We start from the raw sequence: 24,201 nt of genomic DNA, 5'->3' as shown, positions 1-24,201 counted from the left end.
GCACAGATTGGCAGTTATAATCCTAAGAAAAGCAGTATGTATATTGACTAGTAGTGTTACAATGTACTGTAACAAATAAAACCTCCACCAGTCTAGCACTTTCCCAACTGCAACAGGCACTTTTCTCCCAGAGGGCACGAAGTATGTAATAAGGCACAAGAAAGGCCTTAAAACACCCCAAAGATATACCCAGGTTTTGTTTCTCCATTCCCCTCTTGTCTACCTCTTTCCTACTCCAAAAAAAAAAAAATCTGAATCTGTCTGGTATTTACACGAAGACTGTCCTTTTCAATTTAGGAGTTAAATGGCACACAGCAGATCTTCTGATGATACAAAATTTTAAGTAAAAAAAACAGGGAAAATATTTTTCAGCCGAATCAGCTACATAAGCCAATTCCCCACAAAGCTGCACAAATACCACAAGCGGAGTTAGACAGGAGCGTGGGAAGTGAGCAGTAACTGTTCAATCCACTGCTGCTACTCAGAAGATGTTTTTGACCTGCTTCTACACCCCCCACCCCCACCCCCCCCACACACACCATGATCCTAACTCCCTTCCTTGGGCCAACACCAGGCACTCTTTTGACCTTGGTACGGGCCATTCAGGGAGCTAAGCTGGCTGAAAACAAACAGCGCATCCCTGGGAGGCACAACAGCTCCAGAGCAACTCAAGCTACACAACTCAACTGTGTTACCCTGACTTAATGAGGTAAGTTCGACCAATTCAAAGTCAGAACTGTGTTTCTTAGGCTATTCCAATTGCAGTACATAATAAGCAACTTTAAACTTCATTTATTAGTTTATGCTAGTACAGTAGTCCAACGCTAACACATACCCATAACTGGTCAATTGCTCCTGCCCAGATTACAAATGGCAATCCATGACTTTGCATCCTCTAAGCGTACGCTGAAAGAGTGAGCTTATCTGAAATGCTACTGCACTGTCACCTGTCCCTCCCCAGTGACCATTTATTTCATAGCTTTTCTAGCACCATAGCCTTGGAGACTTCAGAAGTTTTCGCACAGATCACCACTATCTCTGTAGATTGATGAGTATGTAAGTGTTCTGAGAAATTAACAAAAACAGTTCCTAGCTGCACAATACAGCATCTGTACAGAGGAGCAAGAGGATTGAGTGCAACAGAAGCAAGTTTAGTCACATTAGAAAAAGTGCAGAGCAACTGGCAGAAGGTGAGGAATACAAGAGAAAGAGCAAGCTAGAAACACAACATCTGAAAAGACACTTTATCAAGAGACAGGTAAACCAACAACAACAGAAAAAAAATAAACTTGGAAATTCTGTTCAGAGTAGAATGGCTGTCACAGCTTCAAGGCTCCATCTTCCAAGCCATGAAAAAAATAAAAACTGTCTACAGAGAAAAGTTTCTTAGCTTGACATTTCAAAACAATACAGCATTTTAAAGTCAAAGCTAGAGACAAAGGAAAACAACGAACATAGACCAGACTCAAATAATAAGATTTCTAACCCACATATATATTTAATAAATGTAAGACCAAATATTTTTCCATTTAAATAGGAGTTAATCAGTCTTTTGAAGATTCTACATTAGCCTGCTGAGAACTACAGATTTCCTTGAAGATCTACACAAGTCCCAAAAGCAACAGCAACTTGCTTAAGAACCCCCTCCACCACATAAAACCACAACACAAAAATATTAGTGATGAAGATAATCTAGGCTAACTTCTCAGCTCTGGCAGTAACTTGACTTCAAATAAGTTTGTATAAAAGAACGATGCAGCAATACATCCAGGTATATAGTTTCTTTCTGGCCTTTGCAGTTTGTTACCAGTTTATGCCCTGAACCACAACTGCAAGTCCAGTATTAAAAAAATAGCAACAAAACAATGGATTGTCAAATATGAAACAGCAAAGAAAAGGCAAACGTCTGTGTTATAAAGGAAAAAAATGCAATGAAATGCAAATTCTACAAATCTGCATGATTTAGTTGGATCACTGTGTGGTGATGTTGGCTGGGATAGAGTTATTGTCTTCATGGTTGCTTCTATGGTGCTACATTTTGCATTTGTGATGAAGGTAGTGTTGATAACACACTGATGTTTTAGTTGTTGATGAACAGTGCTTACACCGAGTTGAAGTCTTTTCTTTTTCTCATAATGCCATGCCAGCAAGGAGGCCAGAGGTGCACAAGAAGCTGGGAGGGGACAATCTGCACAGCTGACTCAAACTGGCAAAAAGGACATCCCATACCATGTGGCACTGTATTCCACAAGCTGGGGGAAAGCTTACCATGGATGCTGTTGTTTGGGGACTGGGTGGGAATCAGTCAGCTGGTGGTGAGCAATTGTGTTTTGCATCATGCTCCCTCCCCCCCATTTTTTTTTTAAAGTGATTTAAAAAAAAAAATACTGAACTCTTTATCCCAACCCATGAGTCTTCTACCTTCTGGCCTTCTGATTCCCTTGCTCCATCCCACTAGGGAAGAAGGGGGAGAGAGCAAGATGCTGTGCAGTGCTTAGGTGCCTACTGGGGTTAAACCATAACACACTGTAACAACAACTAAATACTGTCATACATAGACCCATCCAAACAAGTATTTTTTTTCCACTGTGTTGCTCACCTGGTCTTTGCAAAATGGTTCAGAAGTTCCCACAAAGTCTGTTGACAGAGAAAGGTATCTTGCAAACGGGAGCCGTCATCTAACTGTAATGCAATCCGAACCTATAGGAAAAACACAGTAAATACTTATATTCAATGAAAATTTATTCACTACAACCTTCTTCAGTATTTCTACAATCTTTAGAACCTGCTAACCAAAAATTGTGACTTTCTTCTAAACACTTGCTGCAAACTATTACATCAGATAAAAACGATGAGTATTTAATGATTGTTTTAGAAGTTAATATTTAGAATGGTTCTATTCTACCACGAATATTATAATTTTAGTTCTTTAGTAAATAGCTCTCTTTGGGCAATTCATTCAGTATCCTCTCACATCAGTGAAAGATTAACATGACTGTGCGACTTCAATTTAGAAAGATTTGCAGAATGAAATTAACAGCTTTGCTTTCAGAGTCCAAGCCCACAGTACACATTTAGCACTGCTAGAAAATAACTACTTTAATAATGTCACATGAATCTGTTGTATTCCTCTCAGCTGCACAACCTGTAATATATTCTCTTACAGTGAGAATGCATAGCATGATACTGGTTAATGTTACTATCTTTGCCTACAGAAACAGCGGGACAGCTGATTTTAGTTTTCAGATTTCAGTACAATTCAAACATCCACCAACCTGACCAGCATCATTCTCCGGATTTCTCTAGACCTTACAACTCATTTCTCCATGAATTATCATCAAGAATTCTAGAGAACATCCATTTGATTATGAAATATTCTAAGACAAACTATACTCCTGGCTTCCCAATAATACTAGTGACTGTAAAAATAACAAAAAAAAATGCTCTTGATTCAGAAGACAGAGAAAAGAGGAGTCACATTATTTTTCAAATATTGCAGTGTCTGTGCAGACTGAAAAGCACGACTACAAGTTCACTACGGTTGATCTTCACTTCAATGACTGTATATCAACTCAGAGTCAAAGAGAAATCACAAATTCAGAAATTTTGAGGATGAGGTTTGGCTAGCCATCTTCAAAAGGGACTGGAGAATTTGAAATTTTAGCTTCAAAGACAAGAGGACAGTGTAGTGTTGAAAAGCACATTTCAGAGCTGCTTGACAGACTTTGAAGCAAGCATATTTGCAAGTGAGAGTCAGAAGATGCAGAGGAATAAAGGGAACTCAGACTAAAGCCTACAGTTTCCAGAGAAAGTAAGCAGGAATATGGAGGACCTTTTGAACAAGCAATTGGAAAAAATCTAACAGGAACAGGTGAGAACAAAACCTTGAGGTCAAAAGAGGATTTGTTTACAGAACGGTGTTCAACATCATTAAAAGCATCTGACAGACTGAGAGGGGACAGAGTTACAATACTCATTCTGAGCTTCAGCTGTGAGAAAGTCACTGGGAACTTTGAAGAGAACAGTTTCAGTGCAAGTGTCAAATTCGCCTTTAAAGTCTAGGGTGAAATTTGAAAACTGGACAGTGACTGTAGCAAGTACATTTGGTAAACTTGGGAAGGGAAGGAAAGGGAAGAGAATAAACAGCTTGCCAAATGGCAACACAAACGTGTTTAATTTTTCCCCAATGTTTTGCTAGTAACCCATGTTTCAGCACAGCAAAACAAAAAACGGAGGAAGCCTTATGAGTTTTACACTGAATTCAGGACAAAATGAATGCTGGAATGATTACATCTCCTCTAGGAATCAGTAACACAGTCTGAGATCTGCTCTTCTAAACGTTCATTAGCTCCTTTAGCACTGTTCAGCTCATATACTGTTTAACAGTGTCAAAGGCAGTCATGTTCTCCGGGGGAAAAAAAAAAAAAGATCTCAAGTAACATAACCCAGTTTTTAGAGGACTTTGATAAAAAATGCCATGTCCTGAACTGAAACACAGCCAGAGAAAGACCAATGCAAGAGTTCCAAATGACGTATCATCACAAGCAACTGAGAGGCTCTGTTTTACACTAGCTGAAACTTTACAGTAAGGGGCTTCACAGCTATATAAAATGAATTCCAATAGCCCTGACAGAATTGATGCAGCTTCATAAAGTACAATACCAACACAACATAAAGCTCTGTTGACTTAAGCATCAACATGCAAAAGAACTTCCCTGAGGCAGAACAAATAGCATACTTGCACATCCACACAGAGAAGCAACAAAAATGGTTCAGAACTATCTTTCTTAAGTTACTGAACACCTAACCAACTATTATCAAGTCTAAGAAGACTATATGTGCAACCTGCAGTTCACTAATGCTTCCTAGCCACCGAATTTTAACATGCAATTTCAGAGTGCATTAAACAAAAATGTCAAAAAATAACTCTGGATGTTCAGTTATCAAGTTCTTAAACATCTGCATATGGTGATAGAAAAAAAAAATGGGATTAGGCCTTTTCCAACTTATAATGTGAATGTCCACATTCATTAGCAGGTGCTCATGCAGCTTCTACATATTCTTCAGACAACTTCTTCCAAAAATCCCCACGGCAACAAGAAAGCAACAAGGAACTTCCAAAATGAATACACTGAAGTCACAAGGAAAAAATCTAGCAGCTGAACAAGAGATTGAGGATAGTAGAGAACCTCAGATGTAATCTCTATCTTTTAGAGAATATTCAGACTTCTTTCCCAAGATGTCTACCTCTACATTTTCCCAATTATCTGATCTGTCTAAAGAAGAGTTTTAAAAAAATCCCTATTAGATAGAATCTAGTGTTTCTAGTCAACTGTGGTTGCTTGAATCCACAAAAATCAGCCTTATTCAAAAGCCTATGAAGGACATAAAACTAACACAACAACAAAAGCTTTCTTTCAATCTGTTTTAATTTGTCCCCACCAAAATCTGCATCCTTCCCCCAAGAAATAAAAATAGACACCACACACTCCAGTAATCTACAGTGTTTTCCCTGGAGGAATGTGTTTGTAATCTGCCACAACTCCTGCCAGTCCTTGCAGGACTGCAAATTGTGATCTGCTGGAGACAGGAATTTTTCTAATAAAGGAATCAGTGGCATCATCAACAACTAGCCAACAAAACTAAGTAGTTTCATACTACCATTAACATGACCTCCTGATTTCTTCTGTGCTGAACACAGGCCTTAGATTTTTCTCAGCTACAGCAGAGTGATGACAGCTGACATCACCATTCCGTAAGAATCCAGCCCTGAAATTCAGACTGCCAGTTGCATCAGTTTTTTGGGCAACAGTTCAAAGCTAAGTATGTCACAGAAGTCACATTCAGTCCATTAGAAAAAGTCTTTCTAAAAATCCCAGCCTCTATATAAAATAATAGGAGATAATAAAATAATAGGAGATAATTGGCACTGGCCTAAGTTTACAAGCATATAAGCAAAATGTCAATAACTTTATCATTAGAACTGTACTGATAGCACCCCTAGATCACCTGCCATTACATCATTTTTACCACATAAAACGTTTATGCTCATTAACATTTACGCATTGTTTTAAAAGTTCTGCCTCCAGCTGTTAGAATGACATGCATTAAAAGATTTAATCTCCTAAACTTGACAATAATTCCTACAGAACAAAGCATCCGTAAGTCTTTTGCAAATAATAATAAATAGGAACATTAGACCAATGCTAAACACAGCACACGTCAGAGAAAACTATAAAGCTGTGTGAACATATCATGAATTCTTTAAGAATTTCAGATTTTAGTTGAAGCTCAGAAGCAAGCTACAGGAACAGAAATAGAAATTAGGAAAGGGAACTAACTCAACTGCTGAGCAAAGTCATCGGTGATCTTTAACATCTTATACATTTACATCTATTAAGTTTTCCAGCTTCCTAAAAGATCCCCTCACCCTCCAACACATAGCCGGAATTCCACCACCATACGGACCGGACCGTAAGCAAAGACTTCCAGCTCCTAATTTCCTACTTCCATTTTTCCACCACGCCTCCACTATTCTTCAGGTGGTCTTCCACTCGTGCATTTTGATCAAGCCTGAACATGCTCCTGCTCATTAGACATGACAAGATCATATCCAGCAGGTCTGAAAAACTAAACAAATCAGGTCACGCTGTGAAATGAACATACCGTATTTCCAATTCCCACTTTGTTGCACGAGACTGGCACCATCTCCAGCTTGGCATTGTTGGGTAGTCTGGCAAATCTCCACTGTAAAGAGAGATCCAACACACTTCTCTGAAACCTGAAGAAGAATACAGTAAATGAAGACACCAGGAACCATCATATGCCATCTTCAGATCACTTTAGGGACTGGCAACAGTGCAACATCCCGGTCTGAAGCAAGAGAATTCTCCACAGGCTGGTTAGAAGCCACAGAGTAGGATGATACTGCCTATCGAAAAAGCTAAAGGTTGTAGAGGTCACAGATAAAACCCTCAAATTGTATTCCTACTCAGGTTTTAAGAGATAAACAACAACTGAATACCTATTCACATGCTGCATTCAACACTAAATAAAAATGTGTTTTACTGCCAGTGAGATGAATAATCTCTTGATTTTTATACTGTAAAAGTATATAGTCAAAACAGTAGGCAAGACAGAAGAGTCCCTATCAGTCTGTCAACTAGCAAAAGCGCGTGTGAGGCAGGGAAGGGAGTGTTTTCACAGAAGGTACACAGGATTTCAGCACGCGTCCCAAAAGTGAATGGAACTCAGCACTAGAAGAACCACAGAGCTTAATTAGAACAAAATAACTTTTCTAGAGAATAACCTTAACTGTACAGCACGCCCTCTCTCCCCAGTGGTAACTGTGAACGATTTCCTCGTGTACTATCACGCACCACCCACCTAGCTGTGGCAATGACTAAAACAAAGACCAGCCTCAGTAAACAGCTGAAGGACCCCTTGGGCCCCTCTAAGACCGTCCACCCGCCCGCCACGAGAACGCCCACGCCGAGCAGCAAGCGCTCCCACGCGTGTTTCACACGGGCCTTCCCGGCCGCCCTCGGGCGCCGAGGCGGGACGAGGCCACGCTCAGGGAACGGGGACAGGCGGGCGACAGGGCGCCCGCACGGCCGGGCTTCAGGCCGATGGCGCCGTCCGCAGCAGGGAGGGGAGAGGGGCCGGGGCCGGGGGCACCGTGCGGGCGCTGCGCCAACAGCGCGGCCCGGCACGGGGGAGCAGCCGCGGGCGGCCCAGGCGGGGCCCGTCCCCCGGGCAGCGCAGGGCAGGCTTCCGCCGGGCCCGGACACGGCGCCGGGACGGGGGCAGCGCAGCCGCCCGGCAGACCCCCGCGGTGAGACTCACTTCAGGCCGTACTCGCCGGGGCTGACGCCCTGCTTCCTGCAGACCTCCTCGAGAATCTGCGGAGAGAACAGGGGCGTCAGGGGCCGGCCCGCGGCCCCGCCGCCGGCCGCCCCCGCCCCGGACCCACCTGGAGCAGCACCGTGCCGGGCCCCACCCGCACCGTGACCCACCGCCCGCTGGGGGCCAGCACCGACACCGCGGCTCCCGCCCCGCCCGCCGCCGCCATCTTCCCTCCCGCCGCGGCGCTGGCTCCGCGCTGCCGGGGCGGGGCCGGGCCGCCCCCTGGCCGCCCCCGCCCGCAGCCCGCCCTGCCGCGGCCCCGCCTCGCCCCGGAGCGGCCGAGCCCGGCACGCGCGGAGCGGCTCCTGGCTGCCACTGGCACGACCGGGGCTTGGAGCACGAGCGGCACTTAGAACAAAGGCAGGGAAATGAGGTAACGCCTGCCCGACGAGTAAAGGAGGGCAACGCGCGACAGACGCGTCCGGTGGCACGGCCGATTTGCTCGGCTTCCCAGAAGAAGAGCGAGAAGGCGGAGGAAGCCCCTCTGGCCTTCCCCTCCATCGCAAAGCGGGGGGGCCGGGGGCCGGGCCGGGGAGCGGCGCGGTGGCGCTGCGGGGGGGCCCCGGGCGCTGCCGAGGGGCTCCGAAGGAAAGGGGAGGGAGGCGCAGAGGGGACGGGGCCCGGCCCTGCTCGGCGCTGCCCAGCCGAGGAGGGGCAGCGGGCACCGAGGACACGGGAGGTCCCGGCCCGGCATCAGGGAGCGCTCTTAGGAAGAGGGTGACGGAGCACCGGCACGGGCAGCCCAGACAGGCTGTGGAGTCTCCTCCTTCCTTGGAGATCTTCAAAAGGCGCTGGTCCCGAGCAGCCTGCTCCAGTCGGTCAAGTCCTTGAGCACGCCAGCGCCGCGAACGCAGCAAATCTTCGTATGCAGTGGGCTGCACGTGCGCCAGCAGTTCTTTACCCTAAGCCGGCAGGGTCTGCTGAGGAGGCTGTGCACTCGTGTGCTGAATGTATGGCAAGAATCCTCTTCTGCAGATGTAAGCTCTTTCCTCTTGAGCAAGCAGTGATGACAGTGACTAAAGACTGAAAATACCTATACTACAAGAAAGGTACTCCTTGGCAAAATATAAAAACTATAGTGACAAACTTATTTTAGAGAGAAACTCAGAAGAGGGGAACATTTTACTGTATGCCCATGGTCAAATGAGTGTTTACGCAGCGTCACAAATAGAACACTAGTGGTAAGACAAATTAGAGCATCCCACTGCCTAAGAAAACTGATTCCTTTGGCCAAAACAAAAAGAAAGAAAGAAAAAAAAAGGAAAACGTTGAGCACGTTGCAACTAGTGTTGCAAACTCATCCGTTCAGATGAGGGGTATGTACACTAAATTACTTCAGCTAGGGAATCAAGATTATCTTACATTTTGTGCCACAAAGTTTCTCAGAGATGTTACTTCAGTTGCGAGCTTCCCCTTCGCTCTCAGCACCACCTTTTCAGTGTTGAAGGCTTTCTCAAAGTGAGTCAACTATAGTCTGCTTTGTTTGCTCCTATCATTAATAATAATAATAATAATAATAATAATAAGTTAGTTTGGGTAATCACTGGAATTTATTTAACCTAAGTTGTTACCATATGTGAAATATTTCCTATACTATTTCTTATTCTTCTATATTTATCATCTGTGTTAGGCTTAAGTCCCCACTACCATCTCTAGCTCCCACAAAAACGTCTGCCTTGCTTGGTTTATAAGAGAAAAATACCTTTTTAAGGATAGACACCTTTGTTAAAAATAACACTTACTCTTTTTTACCACATCAGAAGTGTACGAGAAGGGAAGAAAAGAATGGGAATTTTAATGATGGATAGACATCCCCTTGCTTATGCATGTAGCTTCCCAATTCCAACCAACACCATTACTGCTCAATAAGATGTAGTTACAGTAATAAAGGATGTCCTGTTGTACAACACGTTGTTTAAACATAACACTTAAAAACATCTTTGCGTTTGTTTTGAGTTTGTTCTTTCCATTCTGTTGGGAAGTACCATTGTCATATCACTTATACAGCTACTGCATTCAGGGTATTAGCATCCCAGTCTGTGTCTGGTGGTTAAAGTGGTTTAAGCTGGTACATTTTACTTCAGCTGGGATGGACAAGGAGCATGTATTTGGCCAGTTACTACCACAAAACAGCTGGTTAGTAGCTTGTTAGACTACATCAACAGAATGACTTTCAATCGTAGGTCAATACCTAGTTGTCTGGGTGCACTTTTTTTTCCCTCTTATCTAAGCAGCTATGAAACTTTCTGAATATAACGACAGCTATATACAGAGGTATTATGACCATCCTTCTTTTACTTGTCAGTTTTCAGCTTATGTAGTGAAGAACTTTGTTCATACTCTAACATTAAAGATTGCATAAGGAGGTTATGAATTACTGTCCTTTCAAGAATGCTCTTTTCTAGGGCAGAGGCGCACATCTTAGAAGTGTGTCTTAATAGGAGCAGCTACACTGGCTCATACCAAAGCAATCAGTGCACTACCTCTGACAGTGACTGGGAAGAGCAGCAAAGACTGTGCAATTATATTTTCCCCAGAATCAATTTCCAGTTTTAAGCAATCCATGCCTTCTGGACTTCCCAAGTTAGAGGTTGTATCTTTACATCTAATAATGTCTGCTGGATTTTTCTTACATAAATATGCTCAGCTGTGTTTTGAGGCCGTCTAAGCTTTTGGCACCCACAAGATCCTGAGGCAATGGGTGCCACAGTTCTGTTGTGTTGCATGTCAGAAGTACTTAATTATGTTTGTTTTAGAACTTATTCTTTGGTGTTCCCCAGCTTTTATTAAGACAATCACTAATCATTCTCCACTACCATCTCTGTAACATTCATAAGTCTATCAACATATTTCCTGTGATTCCCTGCCATTGTAAGAGCGTTTTGCTGTAGAATATAATGTGAAGAGGCATGAGGACTTAAGGGTAAGATTGTCCTGTAAACTTTCACATGCCTACAAAAGGGGCAACAAATAGCTATGGTGTGCAAGTTCTCAGTCTTTAAGGTGGAAACCCAGAACTCTGCGAGTACTTAACACAGAACAAAAATATCCTGTCGTTCCACCTTCAATAGAAGGTATGAAGAAAAAGGAACGATTAAAAAGGCTATGTTAATGTCAGCTGCTGAGGTGGAGCAACCATTCAATTTAAAAAGATATGTTTTGGTTTTCATGGAGCCCAAAAATTTGGTCTTGTTTCTGGATGGGGTTGGCTCTTATTTGATGTCTGAAAGAGGCAGCTGTTTCCTATTTTGCATCTGAGAGTGACACATCCCTTAAAGAAATGTTGCTCCTGTTAAAAAAACAGCAATGTAATTTGAGCTGAAAATTTCCAGGTGGCTGGATTAGAGAGGTGAATCTAGCTTTTAATGGCATATCATAATCAGAGAGTTGCATGGAGGTTAATGGTCACACTTCATATCCAGAGCCACTTCTAATCTGAAATATTTATCTGAAATTAGAAGAATCAGGAGAGAAAGAAGGGGGAGGAAACTACAACCTGGAGTTCATTAAAGTGCCACAAAGAAATAGGAACTCATTAGGGAATAGCTGAAAATATCTCCAACAATTCAGATTTCTGCCACTGTCAGGATCAAGAGCATGCCTGCAAATCTACCAGGTGAGCCTCAGCAAAACAACATCCACCGTGCTAAAAAGTGTTTAGAAATTGCTTTTCATTAGTGATTACAGTGAATAAACTGTAGAACAATCTTTCCCTAAAATCACTTTTTAGGCAACCAGTTGTGCTTTGCATTAGGAAGATATTTCATAACATAATTATGCATGTTTTACGTTCAGTCACACACTCACACAGACAATAACGCATAAGTTTGTTTCTTGAAAAAGCATGGGGAAAAAAAAAACTTTTATTTTCTTTCAAATGGATAGGAAATTAACTGTGAACATCTAGAAATACTTTGCAAACAGTTCCAAAATATCATACAGAATAGTTACTTATCAGAGTAATGACAATACTGTAGAGTATTTCTTCCTGTCTTTACTAATGGTATGTGCTACTAATTGTGCTGAGTCCCAGTAACATTCAAATGGGTGCTTCCAACATCACTTTGTACTAAGGCTAGGAAGGGACTATGTTGCCCTGTTGAAGTTCCTTTACACCCCACCCACCACTGATAGCAGGAGAGATAGTGGTAAAGTAGCATGACCTTGCAAAAGTGAGATTTTATCTGTTGGTGAGTGGCCTTCTGTGGGGTAACTTACATCTTCTTCCCTCACCATCCCCCTCACACCACTTTGACTAACTTTTGATCAACTTGAGACCCAATAAAGCCAAGGAACTTTAACTGAGCCAGGGCCACAGAGCTTCTGAGATCGGGTGCAAGAATGCTGGCTGCCAAAGGGAAACACCTGAAACACAAGTCCTTGCACAGGGCTCCTGAAGAAATCCTCTCAGCTTCTGATACGGAAACATCAAGAGGTCAAGTCCTGGCAGAGTACTAGGGAACTTCAGAACTGTCTCATTTCCTATTGTATAGCATAGTTCAATATGCTTCAAAATACTGAATTATACTAGGACATATTGGAACATATTATACAGGCTATTTCATTTTGAGAGGCACTAAATCAAAACAGCATCTCCCTTCACATTACTCCCAATGGTTAAAAATCTCTTGCTGGCCTATATGCATCAATACTAACAATAAAAATGCCAAATCTTCAGTGTGTGGAGGAGGTGTCCAATTTGTTTGCCGCTTTCTCTGAGCTTTCTTCCCTATTGGGTGCAATCTACATAGTGTGGCTCTAACCAAAGGACTAAAATTTAGTGAAGCCGTTGCACTGATGGATAGTATTATACAATTATCTGAAATCTGCATGCACTCGGATGTTCCCTCAAATTCAGTGTGTCAGAGTTAAATTGTACCAAATTTAAATGTAGAATTTTCTAGAAGTGAGAAAGTAGTCTCTCATGCCATACCCTGACAGTCTTACGCTCTTCTAACAGTCCCCTTCCTCCTTCATGACAGAAGTAATACGAACATTTGTCTGGACTTCGGAAGGATGACAAGTAAGAGTACTCTGAAAGAAACCCTCCTCCTGAGTTATCTGGAACGAGAGATACAGGAAAGCTGGAGGGAGCCCTGTAAAGCCAAGACAGGAATAATTTAACTTCTTAGCTTCCCCTCTTTGGACAAAAGCCCAAAGATCTGCAACGTTAACATGTGCTTCTCTTTGCCCTAAGGTTCGTTCAGTGTCACCCAGGAATGCATCAGCTGGTACAACGTGTTACAGAGTCCAGTAACTCCAGACCTGCCCAACGAGATGGAACACGAACATCAAGAAAATAAGCCCATCAGTGTGACAAACGGCACCCTTTTCTCTTAAGAAAGTAGGGTGAAGTTTAGCAACATTATCTGTCCCATTTTCTTGTTGTAGCTAGTGGAGTGTGAGCTCCTGGAGTTGTTTATGCCAACTACTCCAGAGATCCCGAAGCACTCAGGACCTACAGATTAACATCTTCAAATGCTGTGCAAACTAACCAGCTGCACCTCTGTTCTGGCAGCCTTGCAAATTCTCTAACTTGCTGTAGCTGGTCCTAGGGACCAATTGCTCACACTTATCGTGGCCAGTGCGGAAGGGATTTTAAAGGTGGTGCAGTAAAAGATACAGTGATGCAGAATTGTGCTGGGCCCAAAAATGTACTGGGGGGTGAATGCAGCGTGTGAGTGGAGGGTTACCTTCAGTTTAACGTTTTTTCCTGGTTTAAGATATTGATGGCACTATCAGCATTTAAATAAAACATTTAGGAAAAAAAATCTGACTGAGGACAGAGCTGGGATTAGGTACATAAGAGTAACTGAACAAGTAAAGAAAAAAAACGTGATAATCCCATTGTGAAATCGCAAGCTATGCATGTAGGAAATTCAGAGCTGAGGATGTTTTAAAAGTCCAAACGTGCTAAGGTAAAAAATGTAGTTGCAGCAGCTGAACAGCCTTAACTCTTGCCCAATAAATAAATAAACAAATACACAAACAAACTCCACTTATTATTTCAAGAATACACTATTTTCACCTTTTAGATCCCAGATAGGTTAAATTTCCTCATAAAGACAGCCTGTTTCCTTGTTCCTCTCTTGAGGGCTGTTGAATTGTAGAATCATAGAACCATTATGGTTGGAAAAGACCTCCAAGATCATCCGGTCCAACCACCACCATCAATAGGTGTTCTTGAAGTGCAAGAGCTGTCTGTTTGGATATCTAAACACAGGAATTATTTTAAGTATAGCATTTTCTCTGCATTTCCTCGGTTTATAACACTGAATTCTGAGGTAATTACAACATTTCTGTGACGTTCTTTGCTCTTAGAGTTGACAGGCGTCCTAATAACAGATACTTAACATTACTTTTTGTCAGGGATTTTTTTTTTCCTTTAATTGCTGTAAATGTCATAACAGCGGAGAATAACCAGGGAGAGCCGCTAGAAGACAAGCCTAACGAGCCGCGAAGGGCACCAAGAAGTCCCTCGGAGGCGCTGAGCGCTGCGGCCGGCGGCGGGCGGGGCGAGGGCCCCGGGAGGAGCCCAGCTGGGGGCCGCCGCCCCCGGCCCCCCGCGATCCTCCCGCACCGCCCGGCTCGCCCGCACGCTTACCGAGTCCTGCGAAAAAGCCCTCTGCTAACGTCCCCTCTAACTTTAGCCGCGGCAGCTTCGTTCGCCTTTGTTCCCGTCGCAGCGGCGTCCCCCGGCTTGGAGCCACCGACGGGCGCGGAGCGGAGCGCCGATTTCCCGGCGGAACGACGGCCGCCGCTGCGCCGCCGCTGCTGGCCGGCCGCGGCCCGCTGGGCACCCCCCGGGCCGGCCGCCGCGGGGGGTGCGGGGAAGAGCGCGGCCCGCGGGCCGGGGGCGGCACCTCCCGCGGGTGGGGGGCGGGCGGCACCGCCCCTACGGGGCCGGGGGGGAGGAGCCGCCGCCGCCAGGAGCGCGGGGGGGCCGGGGGGGCGCCGCCGCCGCCGGCGGGGCTGGCACGTGCGGGCCCTCGCGGCCCACACGGCGCCGTCGGGCGGCCCAGTCCCCCCCCGCCCGCCGGCCGGCCGGCCCGGGCCGGGAGGAGCCGCCCCGTGCCCCCGCCGCCCTGCGGGCGAGGCTGGCGGGCGCCGCCGGCCGCGGCCCCGGCGCCGGCAGGGGCGGCGATGGCGGCGCGGCGCGGAGGACGCCCCGACGGAGCGGCCCCGCGCCGCGGCACTGGCTCGCCGCGTCGGTGCGGCGGGCGCGGCGCAGACCCCCCGCTCCCTCCGCCTCGCTCCGAGGGGGCGGAGGGCAGGGCAGGGCGGGGGCTGGCCGGCTGCTGCTGCCCCACGCGGCGCCCGGGCTGGCGGCGCCCCCGGCGCGCTCCCCGCGCACTCCGTGCCCCTCTGTCATGCTCGCCGCCTGGGAGCGGGCGGCGGGCTCCTGCGCCGGCAGCCGCGCCGCCGAGCCCGCGCCGCCGGCGCTGCCCTCGCCGCCCGCCGCCGACCCCCGGCCCCGCGGACGGCGCGGCGGGGCGCGGCGGAGCGCGGGCGGTGCTGCCCGCCGCCGGGGACTGGCTGCTGCTGCTGCCGCCGCGGCGAGCGGCGGGTGGCGGCGGGCGGCGATGGGCACGGCGGCCGTGCACCTCCTGCTGCTGCTGGGGCTGCTGCACGCCGGGCCCGGCGGCGAGGGCAGGAAGGGCTGGCGGCGGCGGGGTCCCGCGGCGCGCGAGCGCGGCGAGGCGGCGGCGGCGCCGCCGGCCGAGAGCTTCCCGCTGGACTTCACCGCGGTGGAGGGCAACATGGACAGCTTCATGGCGCAGGTCAAGAGCCTGGCGCAGTCGCTGTACCCCTGCTCGGCCCAGGCGCTGCCGCACGACCTGCGCCTGCACCTCCTGCACAACGCCTCGGTCACCTGCAACGACGGCAGTCCGGCCGGGTGAGTCCCGCGCGGCGCCCCCCGCCGCGCTCGCCTCCGGCTCGCGGCGCCCCGCAGCCCCCGGCCCCGGCCCCGGCCCGCCGAGCGCTCCCCGCGGCCCCGGCCCCGGCGCGGCCCCGAGGGCTGTGGCGCCACCGCGCGGCGGCGGGCGGGTCTGCAGCGACAGGTGCAGCGCGCGGCCCCCGGGCGGCGCGGCCCGAGCCGCTCCCCTCGGCGGGCGCCAGCGCTGCCGGCCCCGGTGCCGCCGCCGCCGCCGCCTCGCCTCCGCCCCCGCCACGTGTTTCGCGCGGCCCCGGCGCTGCGGGCGTCAAAGCGCCGCGGTCGGGCGCGGCTCCCGCTAACGCCGCGCCGTCTCCGCTCTGTTCCTCCGCAGCTACTACCTCAAGGAGTCCAAGGGCAGCCGGCGGTGGCTGCTGTTCCTCGAAGGTGAGCCTCGCGCGGCTCGGGCCGGGGCCGGGCAGGGGGCGGCCCGGCGCCGGCCGCCTTCCCCCAGCCGTCGGCCGGAGCCGAGGCCCCCGGCCCGGGGCAGGGCGGGGCGGGGGCGGCTGACCCCTGTTCTCCCCACCAGGAGGGTGGTACTGCTTCAACAGGGAGAACTGCGACACCCGCTACGACACCATGCGGAGGCTCATGAGCTCCAAGGAGTGGCCCGCGACCAGAGTGGGTGAGTGTCCCTCTCCGTCGTGCCGCGGGGACGGCCGCGGGTCCCTCCCTGCCCCGTGGGGACGGCTCCCCGGAGGCAGCGCCCGGCGGCCCCCTCGTCCCGGTGGGCACGCAGTCGCTGCCGGGCGCCTGCTCCTGCCCTGGCACCAGCGCAGCCTCTCCCACGCAGGCGGTTCCTGCGTGAGTGTGTGCAAATAAGTATGCCTCTGCTCACTCGCAGAATCGTGAAAGCACCGATATGCATGCGTGTTTGGCTGTGTGCTCATGGCTGGTAGACGATGCTGGTGTTTTGAACTCTTGCCAACATACTCTCTATTTTAAATATATTCACGTACTTACAGACCTGCTGGGATCTTCATAGTCTTGTTTTTGTCATTTGGTTTCTAAAGAAAGCTGCTTTTAATCCTGTCGGAAGAACTTGGACCTCGTAATCTGTCCGTCAGGACGGCAGTACTTTCTTGCACAATGGGCTGGATGGGTTTGCGTACAGTGGTACTGGCCCTATGTGCTAGGCAGAAACGGGGTAAATTGTCTGGGCCTCTTGTGTGGAGCTGTGTGGTTCCACCTCCCCCCTGTTTACAATTGTATAATGTCATTGAAGCAACCACAGTGATTCTTGGTGAAAGCATACATTTGGGGTACACATAAAAGTACTTTTAGCTTTTTGACTTTCATACATAAGCGGGAATTAACACCCAAGACACACACTCTGTGGACAACAAGGCTCCAGAGTCAGCAGAGAAATGTTGAACTTTCCTCTTCATTCTTGGTGCTTATACTCAGCCCTTCTGAAAACTCAGACTTTTCTCATTCACAGACAGTGAATCCTACAGTTGCATATATTGTTTCACCTGGTAGGATTTGGTGTTTGGGAAAGTGCTGATCATCTTAAGTATGTGTTCATAGGTTCTGTTCTGTACTACAGAAACTGTACTACTGAAGCTTTCTAGACAGGCTTCATCTCTAACACAAATCAAATTCTGAAAGTCACATATGCCTAAGGGCAGATTTACAAATGTTCGTTCATCTTCTCTAACCAATGTTGTACATCGTGAATGTTTGTTTTTTACGTGGTCAGAGATTCTACATTAGACTCATACAGTTACTCTGAAGTCATACACTGTCATCAGTATGTTTCTTGTTTCTTTATGTCCATCTGCAGGAACTGGGATCCTGTCATCACAGCCAGAGGAAAATCCCCACTGGTGGAACGCGAACATGGTGTAAGGAGAGACAACTAAGGGAAATAGCTTTATACTCAGGCTGCATCTCCTGCTTTTGGGGCTAACAAGAGTGCTACTGAGACAGATTAAGACTAATGTCTACAAGAGGAAATTGTACATTTCCTCATCTGTTCTAGTTCACCTCTCTAACTAAATCGTCCTGGCAAGGTCTGGAGAAACCCAAGTTCAGTCTGCTTGGAGTTGTGGGGTGATCTAATGAAGAAAAACTGGGGATAGCTTAGAGAGCCTTCTCAAATAAATGAAGTGGCAAATACTGTTGTGGGCAGGGGCTAATAATGTATTATTGTACGTTTGCCAATTTGAGAGGAACATGGAGTAACTCTTTCATTTCAAAGAGGAGAAATGAAAAAGACATCAGTTTATGCATGCATCTATATGTGAGGAAAAAGCAAAAGAGAGGGGATGTTCATGAAGCACAGAGTTTCCCTGTGGCAGGTCACCCACCATATCAGTGGGACGGCTGAGAGCAAAATTGTAGCCCTCTGTTCTGTCCACCAAACTTAGTGCTCCAGTTAGATTGAGAAAAGAGAAATTACTTGTTGATTTAACTCAGTAAAACTACCAGTGTTCAGAAGAAAATTCAAGACACAGTTGCAATTGTCACTTTGTGTGCAAGAAGGTATATTAAGCGTCTAAGTGGACAAGGAATGCTTCCCTTTTCCCCTTCCCAGGGTTTAATTTTCTTCTAGTTACTTGACCCTATCCTCACCCCCTCCTTGCATGTCTAAGAAACATCAGTACTCACACGACTCTTTTACAGATTCATCCCTTATTGCTCAAGTGATGTTTGGAGTGGTGCCTCTTCCAAGTCTGAGAAAAGTGAGTGTTACTGATGGGTTGTTGCTGCCACAGACATCACACATTAAAGGATATGGCCAGACTTCTGTGAAACAACATGAATGAAGAACAGGCTTTTCTTGCTGAAGGGCAGGAAAGAATATCAAGCTACTTCCAGATAAAACATCCTGATCTCTTTAGCTCAGTCTGTTTTGACATAGTTCAGAGCCACTGCTTGCAGAGATGTTACGCTGATGCAGTAGGCAAGGATTAGAGGAATTAAATTCCTTTTAGATGAATCCCCAGGTTCCATCCAGCACACAGCAAATTAAACGGTGTAGCTGAGGAACCATGGTTTGTTGCGTGCAACTTTGGCTTTGCTAGTCTGAGAGGCAAGTGAATTTAGTTTCAAACTTGAATCAGGAGGATATCTCTCCTCATGTCAACCTAAAGCTATCTGCAGGTTTCTTTGGAAAACAGAATAGTTTGTTTGCATACAATCCTGTTTTGCATCAGCTGTCGTTTTGATAATGCCAGAATTCTAGGAGTCTGCTTAATGGGGTCCTCTGCCAGGTTAAGCTGAATTTCATGCAAGTGAATTGTTCTACCTCATGTAGTTCTTTGGGTTTCCCAAGTTAAGCAGGACTGGTGTTTGGATGCAGTAATACCTGTATGAACACCAGGAACTTGGTCGTCTTTGCATTTGTTCATGAAGAGTTTTCTTTGAACAGAATGGAATTACTGCTGATGTACACTGCTGTGAAAGAAAAAAGTAGGCCTAAGATGCTCTGTGATTTGGCACAGAAAAGGCAGGAGGTTACTGTTTTTCTTTGAGTTGATCTTTGAGCTCTGACCTTAAACCAGACACTTTGTTACCTGATGTCTCTTCACTAACTAGCATCAAGAAACTGATGTCTTGTGGATACCAAAGTTATACTTTCTGTCACAGTAAGGACCTTTTCATTTTGTAAGTTTCTTAAGTTGTTCCTATGAGGCAGCTATACTACAGCAAGCAGTGTTTTGGTGGTGCCTGGGAATTGGTGGTCTGTGCAAGTGTAATATGTTTTGAAATGTAGCATGTCTGAATTGGCTTTATGGACTGGGAGAAAGGGGACGCGCTTAGTTGGAACTGAGATTCCGAATATGTTCAACATGAATAGAGAAAGGGTCGCAGCACCTTCCTGGTTTGCTCTTGTTTTCCTTCTCTTAGTTTACCAGTTCCTATGCACTGTTGTAGGAAGGCCTGCTTGTGTTTTATTTTTGTATTCTGTTTGCTGTCTATTCACTTCTTTCAGGGAAGTTCTGTACTGGGAGAATATTTCTTACTAGATCTGTTTGATACAGGTAGAGGAAATGGGCCTGCTTTTAGATTCATGATTCCTTCATAAGGTTCTTAAGCATTTCTGGAGAGGAAGTAAAAGTCTTAGCCTGGACAGAAAACAGTTTTATTGATGCTGAGGTCTCTGTTCCAGATGAATACGCCTTCATGGGAGCACTGATCATTCAAGAGGTTATAAAGGAGCTCGTGGGAAAAGGTCTTAGCACTGCAAAAGTGCTGCTGCTGGCAGGGAGCAGGTAAGTGTCTACGAGAGTTCCTGTGGTGAAGACAGGAGATCTCCACAGTAAAAAGCTGTTAGGGATGAGCTAAATTCCTGAAAAATTTCTTCTAGGAATATAGTAACCCTAATACAACAAACTCTACGTCTGTTCTCAGTTTTCTCCTTTGGGTGGTACAGCAGGAAATGATAAGAGAGTATTTCCTCAGCTTTTGGTCCAGGTACATTTATAAGAAAATAACAGGGTAAAAGATTTGCAAGAGGGAGGGGATGTGTTTATTCTGCCCTGCATTAAAAATGCTGGCACCTGTGGATACACGCCATGAGACACGTGCTGAATCTATTCACAAGACATCTGATTAAAAACTCAGATCTACCTGTCACAGATGCTCTGAATCTTGTTACGTTGCGCTGCTGTGATACACTCAGCATATGTTACACAGGGGTGTAATATAGAAGTTGCAAAGAATGAATTCGTCTCACTTGAGATTCTTTCAGTTTTCTGAGCAGCCAAAACCCTTGCAAGTGGTATAAAGCCTATATATCTCCCAGAAGAACAAGAACTGGATTTTGTTTCTGAGGTACCAGATTGTTACTCAGAGCTGGCTTTATTTCAGAATGTTTTGCAAAGCAAGGAGATAACTTAGTGACTACCAACTGGATTGCCCTGTGGATAGAACCAGTTGTTTTGAGCGTCACTGCTGTGAGAGAATATGTACGCTAGCCAGCCATTTAATAGCTACACCAGCATCATCACTGCAGTATTAAAATTGCTGTTACAGTGCTGGAGGAACAGGAGTGCTCTTGAATGTGGATCGAGTGGCGGAGCAGCTGGAGGACATGGGTTATCAAGGGATTCAGGTTCGAGGCTTGGCAGACTCTGGATGGTTCCTGGATAATAAACAGTATCGCAGAACTGACTGTATCGATACCATAACGTGTGCTCCAACAGAAGCCATCAGAAGAGGAATAAGGTACAATCACGTGCTCTAAAGCATGCTTTTACACAGGATTAAGAGTAGGAAGATGTTCATAGAATCATGTTCTCCTCTATCTTCGTAGAATCATAGAATGACTTAGGTTGCAAGAGACCTCAAAAGATCATCTAGTTCCGATCCCCCTCCCATAGGCAGGGTCGCCAACCGCCTAGATCAGGTTGCTCAGGGCCTCATCTAACCTGGTCTTGAATACCTCCAGGGAAGGGTCATCCACAACCTCCAGGCAACCTTTTCCAGTGCCTTACCACCCTCTGAGTGAATTTTGATCTTCCTGTATTTTGATACTTGAAGAGTATTTATTTATTAACTAATGTCAGTGGTTTTTTTCAACTATTTTTTTTTTTGAAAATAAAATCATTTCAAATATAGGTGTGCAAAAGAATGTGCAATTGCAGATGCCCTCAAATGCATTGATAGGACAACGTAGCCAAGAAAGAATGCTGCTTTTATTAAGCTGGAACTATAACCAGGACAGAAATATAGCATGATATGGAAAGACCATTGTTAAGATGTCATTATGACATTCATTCTGTTGTTGCTTTGTCTTCCAGGTATTGGAATGGTATTGTTCCTGAACGCTGTAAGCTGCAGTTTAAAGAGGGAGAGGAATGGAACTGCTTTTTTGGATATAAGATTTATCCCACTCTTCGATGTAAGTATCAGAAGAGAGAGATAAAATGGATTCTAAGGTTTTCTCTGTATTCACAGCTAACTTATTAGCCATTCATTTTCCAAATTTTTTGTCTTCCTAGGTCCAGTCTTTGTTGTCCAATGGCTCTTTGATGAGGCCCAGCTTACTGTAGACAATGTACACCTCACTGGCCAGCCTGTTCAGGAAGGGCAGTGGCTCTACATCCAGAATCTGGGCAGGGAGCTGAGAAACACCTTGAAGGATGTAACGTAAGTCTTTCAGTAAGGAAAACTCACTTCCAAGAGAAGTATTTTATCCAGTATTCTAGCAGCGTTTCTCAGATCTCTGGTGCTGTCAATTTGGTAACTATGCTTAGTCTACACCAAGAATCTTGCTGGTTTTATTTCTGAATAGGTGCAAAGTAATTTCCAGGTTCACAGTTACCAGTTGTCCTTATTAAGTACTGATCATAAAACACTGAGATAGCTGAGACAACAGAGGAAGAACCATTAATGTACTTTATTTGCTCCATGCAAGAGCAGGTATTCAGGAGTCTCTTGTAGTAGATGTGCACTGTTAGTCAGGATGGAACCCCTTTTCCAGTCCAGCCAGGTTTTATGTCATGATAAGCTTTGCTGTTTCTAAAAGCTTTGTCAGGGCAGCAAAAATTCTACCCTCTGCCTAGTCCAGAATGTTCTGTTGAACAGGAATTAATTTGTCCTTCCAAGACAAATCCTAATCCATGTTTCCCTTTTTTTCTTTAGTGCTAGCTTTGCTCCTGCCTGTTTGTCTCATGAGATCATTACACGCAAGTGAGTGATTTTACAGATTCTATGAAAGGTCAACACGGAAACAGGAGGGGAATTAATCAGTTCTGATAACCTGACCCCTCTGATACAATCTGTGTGGTTTGTCTTTTCAGTCACTGGACAGACATCCAGGTGAAGGGGACGTCATTACCCCGTGCCCTGCACTGTTGGGATCGGAGCCTACATGAGAGCAACAAAAATGGGAAAGTCCCTCTGAAAGGTTGCCCAATTCATCTGATTGACAGCTGTCCATGGCCCCACTGCAACCCCTCATGCCCCACTATCAGGGACCAGTTCACAGGGCAGGAGATGAATGTGATCCAGTTTCTCATGCACATGGGTTTTGACGTTCAGAAGATGGCGCAGCAACAGGGCCTGGAGCCCAGTAAACTTCTGGGGATGCTCAGCAGTGGTAACTAGGAAGGAATCCTCTGAGGGGCAGGGAGATTAGATCAGGAGGGGATTGGGGCCCTTCTCCCACACACTCTGATCTTCTTCCTTAAGCTCATGCAGGCTGGTGCATGCTCACCCCCCATGCAGGCTGAAACCTGTACACACCCACATGCTCCCGCACTCTTGCACACTTAAGATGTGTCAAGAAAAAAAAAGGCGATTTCTTGCTTACGCAGTTTGACTGGAACTTGTTACCTCCAAACTCCAGGGATCACTTTTGGCCATTCACATCCTCTTCCTGTCTTACACAAGGCAATCTGATACAGGGAGTAGTAAAGCCATAAATAGCAGCAATGAGAACCTTCCCCAGATCTAGTACTTCCCTTGTCATGAATTTTACATCATAGACTCGATACAAGTGGCGAAAAAAGCAAGCACTGGATTTCTTTTGTCCAACAAGAAGTGAAGGAATGATTACATGACTTCCTGGAGGTCAGCATCTCATGTTATAACATACAAACAAAGGACGTGTGCTAGGGATGGACACTCTTGTAATCAATTTACTTTCGTATTATTTTATAAAAATGACTTTTTTATTACTTTTTTAAACTAAGCAAGAAATATAAATGATATTGTTTTGTAACATATTTTTTTTAAATAACGAAGGAACCTCTTGCTACTTTGGCAATGTGGACATATTTATTTTAATATGTAAAATGCTATTTATAAGGGCTGACCAGAGAACCATTCATATGTCTTTGTAAAGTTGTATATGCTGCTCATTTGGATGGGTTTTCCTTATGATCACTTGTGCCTGGGAGAGGGCTGAGGGTAGTATTGACATTTTATATTAATTAGACTTCGGTGTTCCACTTGCAATATGCTTTGTCATTGTTTCTGTAATGAAGAGTATATGAGGTCTAAGTACAGATACTTTCACCCAGCACCTGCTGTTTGCTTACTTGTACAGCGTTTTCAGCTTGAAGTTTGTGTTTTGTCAGGTATTCAGGGGCAGTGTATTTTAAGATGCAGAGAGATCTGGTTTTACAGCAAAGGCCACTATTCTAGTTAGAGAAATATTTGATTTGATCAGGCCATCTGGTCTGTCTTAGAAGGTGAAGCATTTGCAAAAAAAAAAAAAAGAGAAAACGAGTCAAGAAACAACATACTGCTATTCTACTAATTGTTTGCGAACGCGCCCACCTCAGAGAACATATAGAATCCTCTTTGTAATGGGAGGTGAACAAGGGAGGGATCAGGAATGTGTGGCTGAAGCATGCACTTCCAAGAGAAATCTTACCAGATTAAAAGGGTAGTGCTATGTGTGA

At 46.1% G+C, this 24,201-nt stretch overlaps 2 protein-coding genes across 13 annotated transcripts in view; one reads left to right on the top strand and one right to left on the bottom strand.

The window, feature by feature from the left end:
* Positions 1-14,725, bottom strand: part of ASPSCR1 (ASPSCR1 tether for SLC2A4, UBX domain containing) — a 53,904-nt gene extending 39,179 nt beyond the window's left edge. For 3 of the 12 annotated variants that reach the window (XM_035568589.2, XM_035568590.2, XM_035568591.2), the window contains exons 1-4: positions 7,973-8,103; positions 7,846-7,901; positions 6,667-6,781; positions 2,600-2,700 (exon numbers count right to left, since the gene is read on the bottom strand). In XM_035568589.2, coding sequence (XP_035424482.1) covers positions 2,600-2,700; positions 6,667-6,781; positions 7,846-7,901; positions 7,973-8,071 — 371 coding nt within the window. In that variant the 5' untranslated portion in view covers positions 8,072-8,103. Of the gene's footprint in view, positions 1-2,599; positions 2,701-6,666; positions 6,782-7,845; positions 7,902-7,972; positions 8,106-14,509 lie in introns of those variants that run through there. The other 9 variants (XM_035568598.2, XM_035568600.1, XM_035568593.2 and 6 more) reach the window with 8 other exon arrangements.
* Positions 14,726-15,473: 748 nt separating this feature from the next.
* On the top strand, positions 15,474-24,023 carry NOTUM (notum, palmitoleoyl-protein carboxylesterase). The gene is made up of 11 exons (XM_035568604.2): positions 15,474-15,802; positions 16,176-16,228; positions 16,371-16,466; positions 17,628-17,688; positions 18,470-18,528; positions 19,959-20,061; positions 20,825-21,016; positions 21,592-21,692; positions 21,793-21,940; positions 22,436-22,483; positions 22,594-24,023. The coding sequence occupies exons 1-11, from the start codon at positions 15,489-15,491 to the stop codon at positions 22,898-22,900; spliced, it is 1,482 nt and encodes a 493-aa protein (XP_035424497.1). The 5' UTR covers positions 15,474-15,488; the 3' UTR covers positions 22,901-24,023.
* The last annotated feature ends 178 nt before the right edge of the window (positions 24,024-24,201 follow it).

Source organism: Cygnus atratus, chromosome 18, assembly GCF_013377495.2.
Source record: "Cygnus atratus isolate AKBS03 ecotype Queensland, Australia chromosome 18, CAtr_DNAZoo_HiC_assembly, whole genome shotgun sequence".
NCBI classification, from domain to species: Eukaryota; Metazoa; Chordata; class Aves; order Anseriformes; family Anatidae; genus Cygnus; species Cygnus atratus.
Note: the sequence above shows the minus strand (reverse complement) of the source record. Positions and strands in the feature narration are given on the sequence as shown.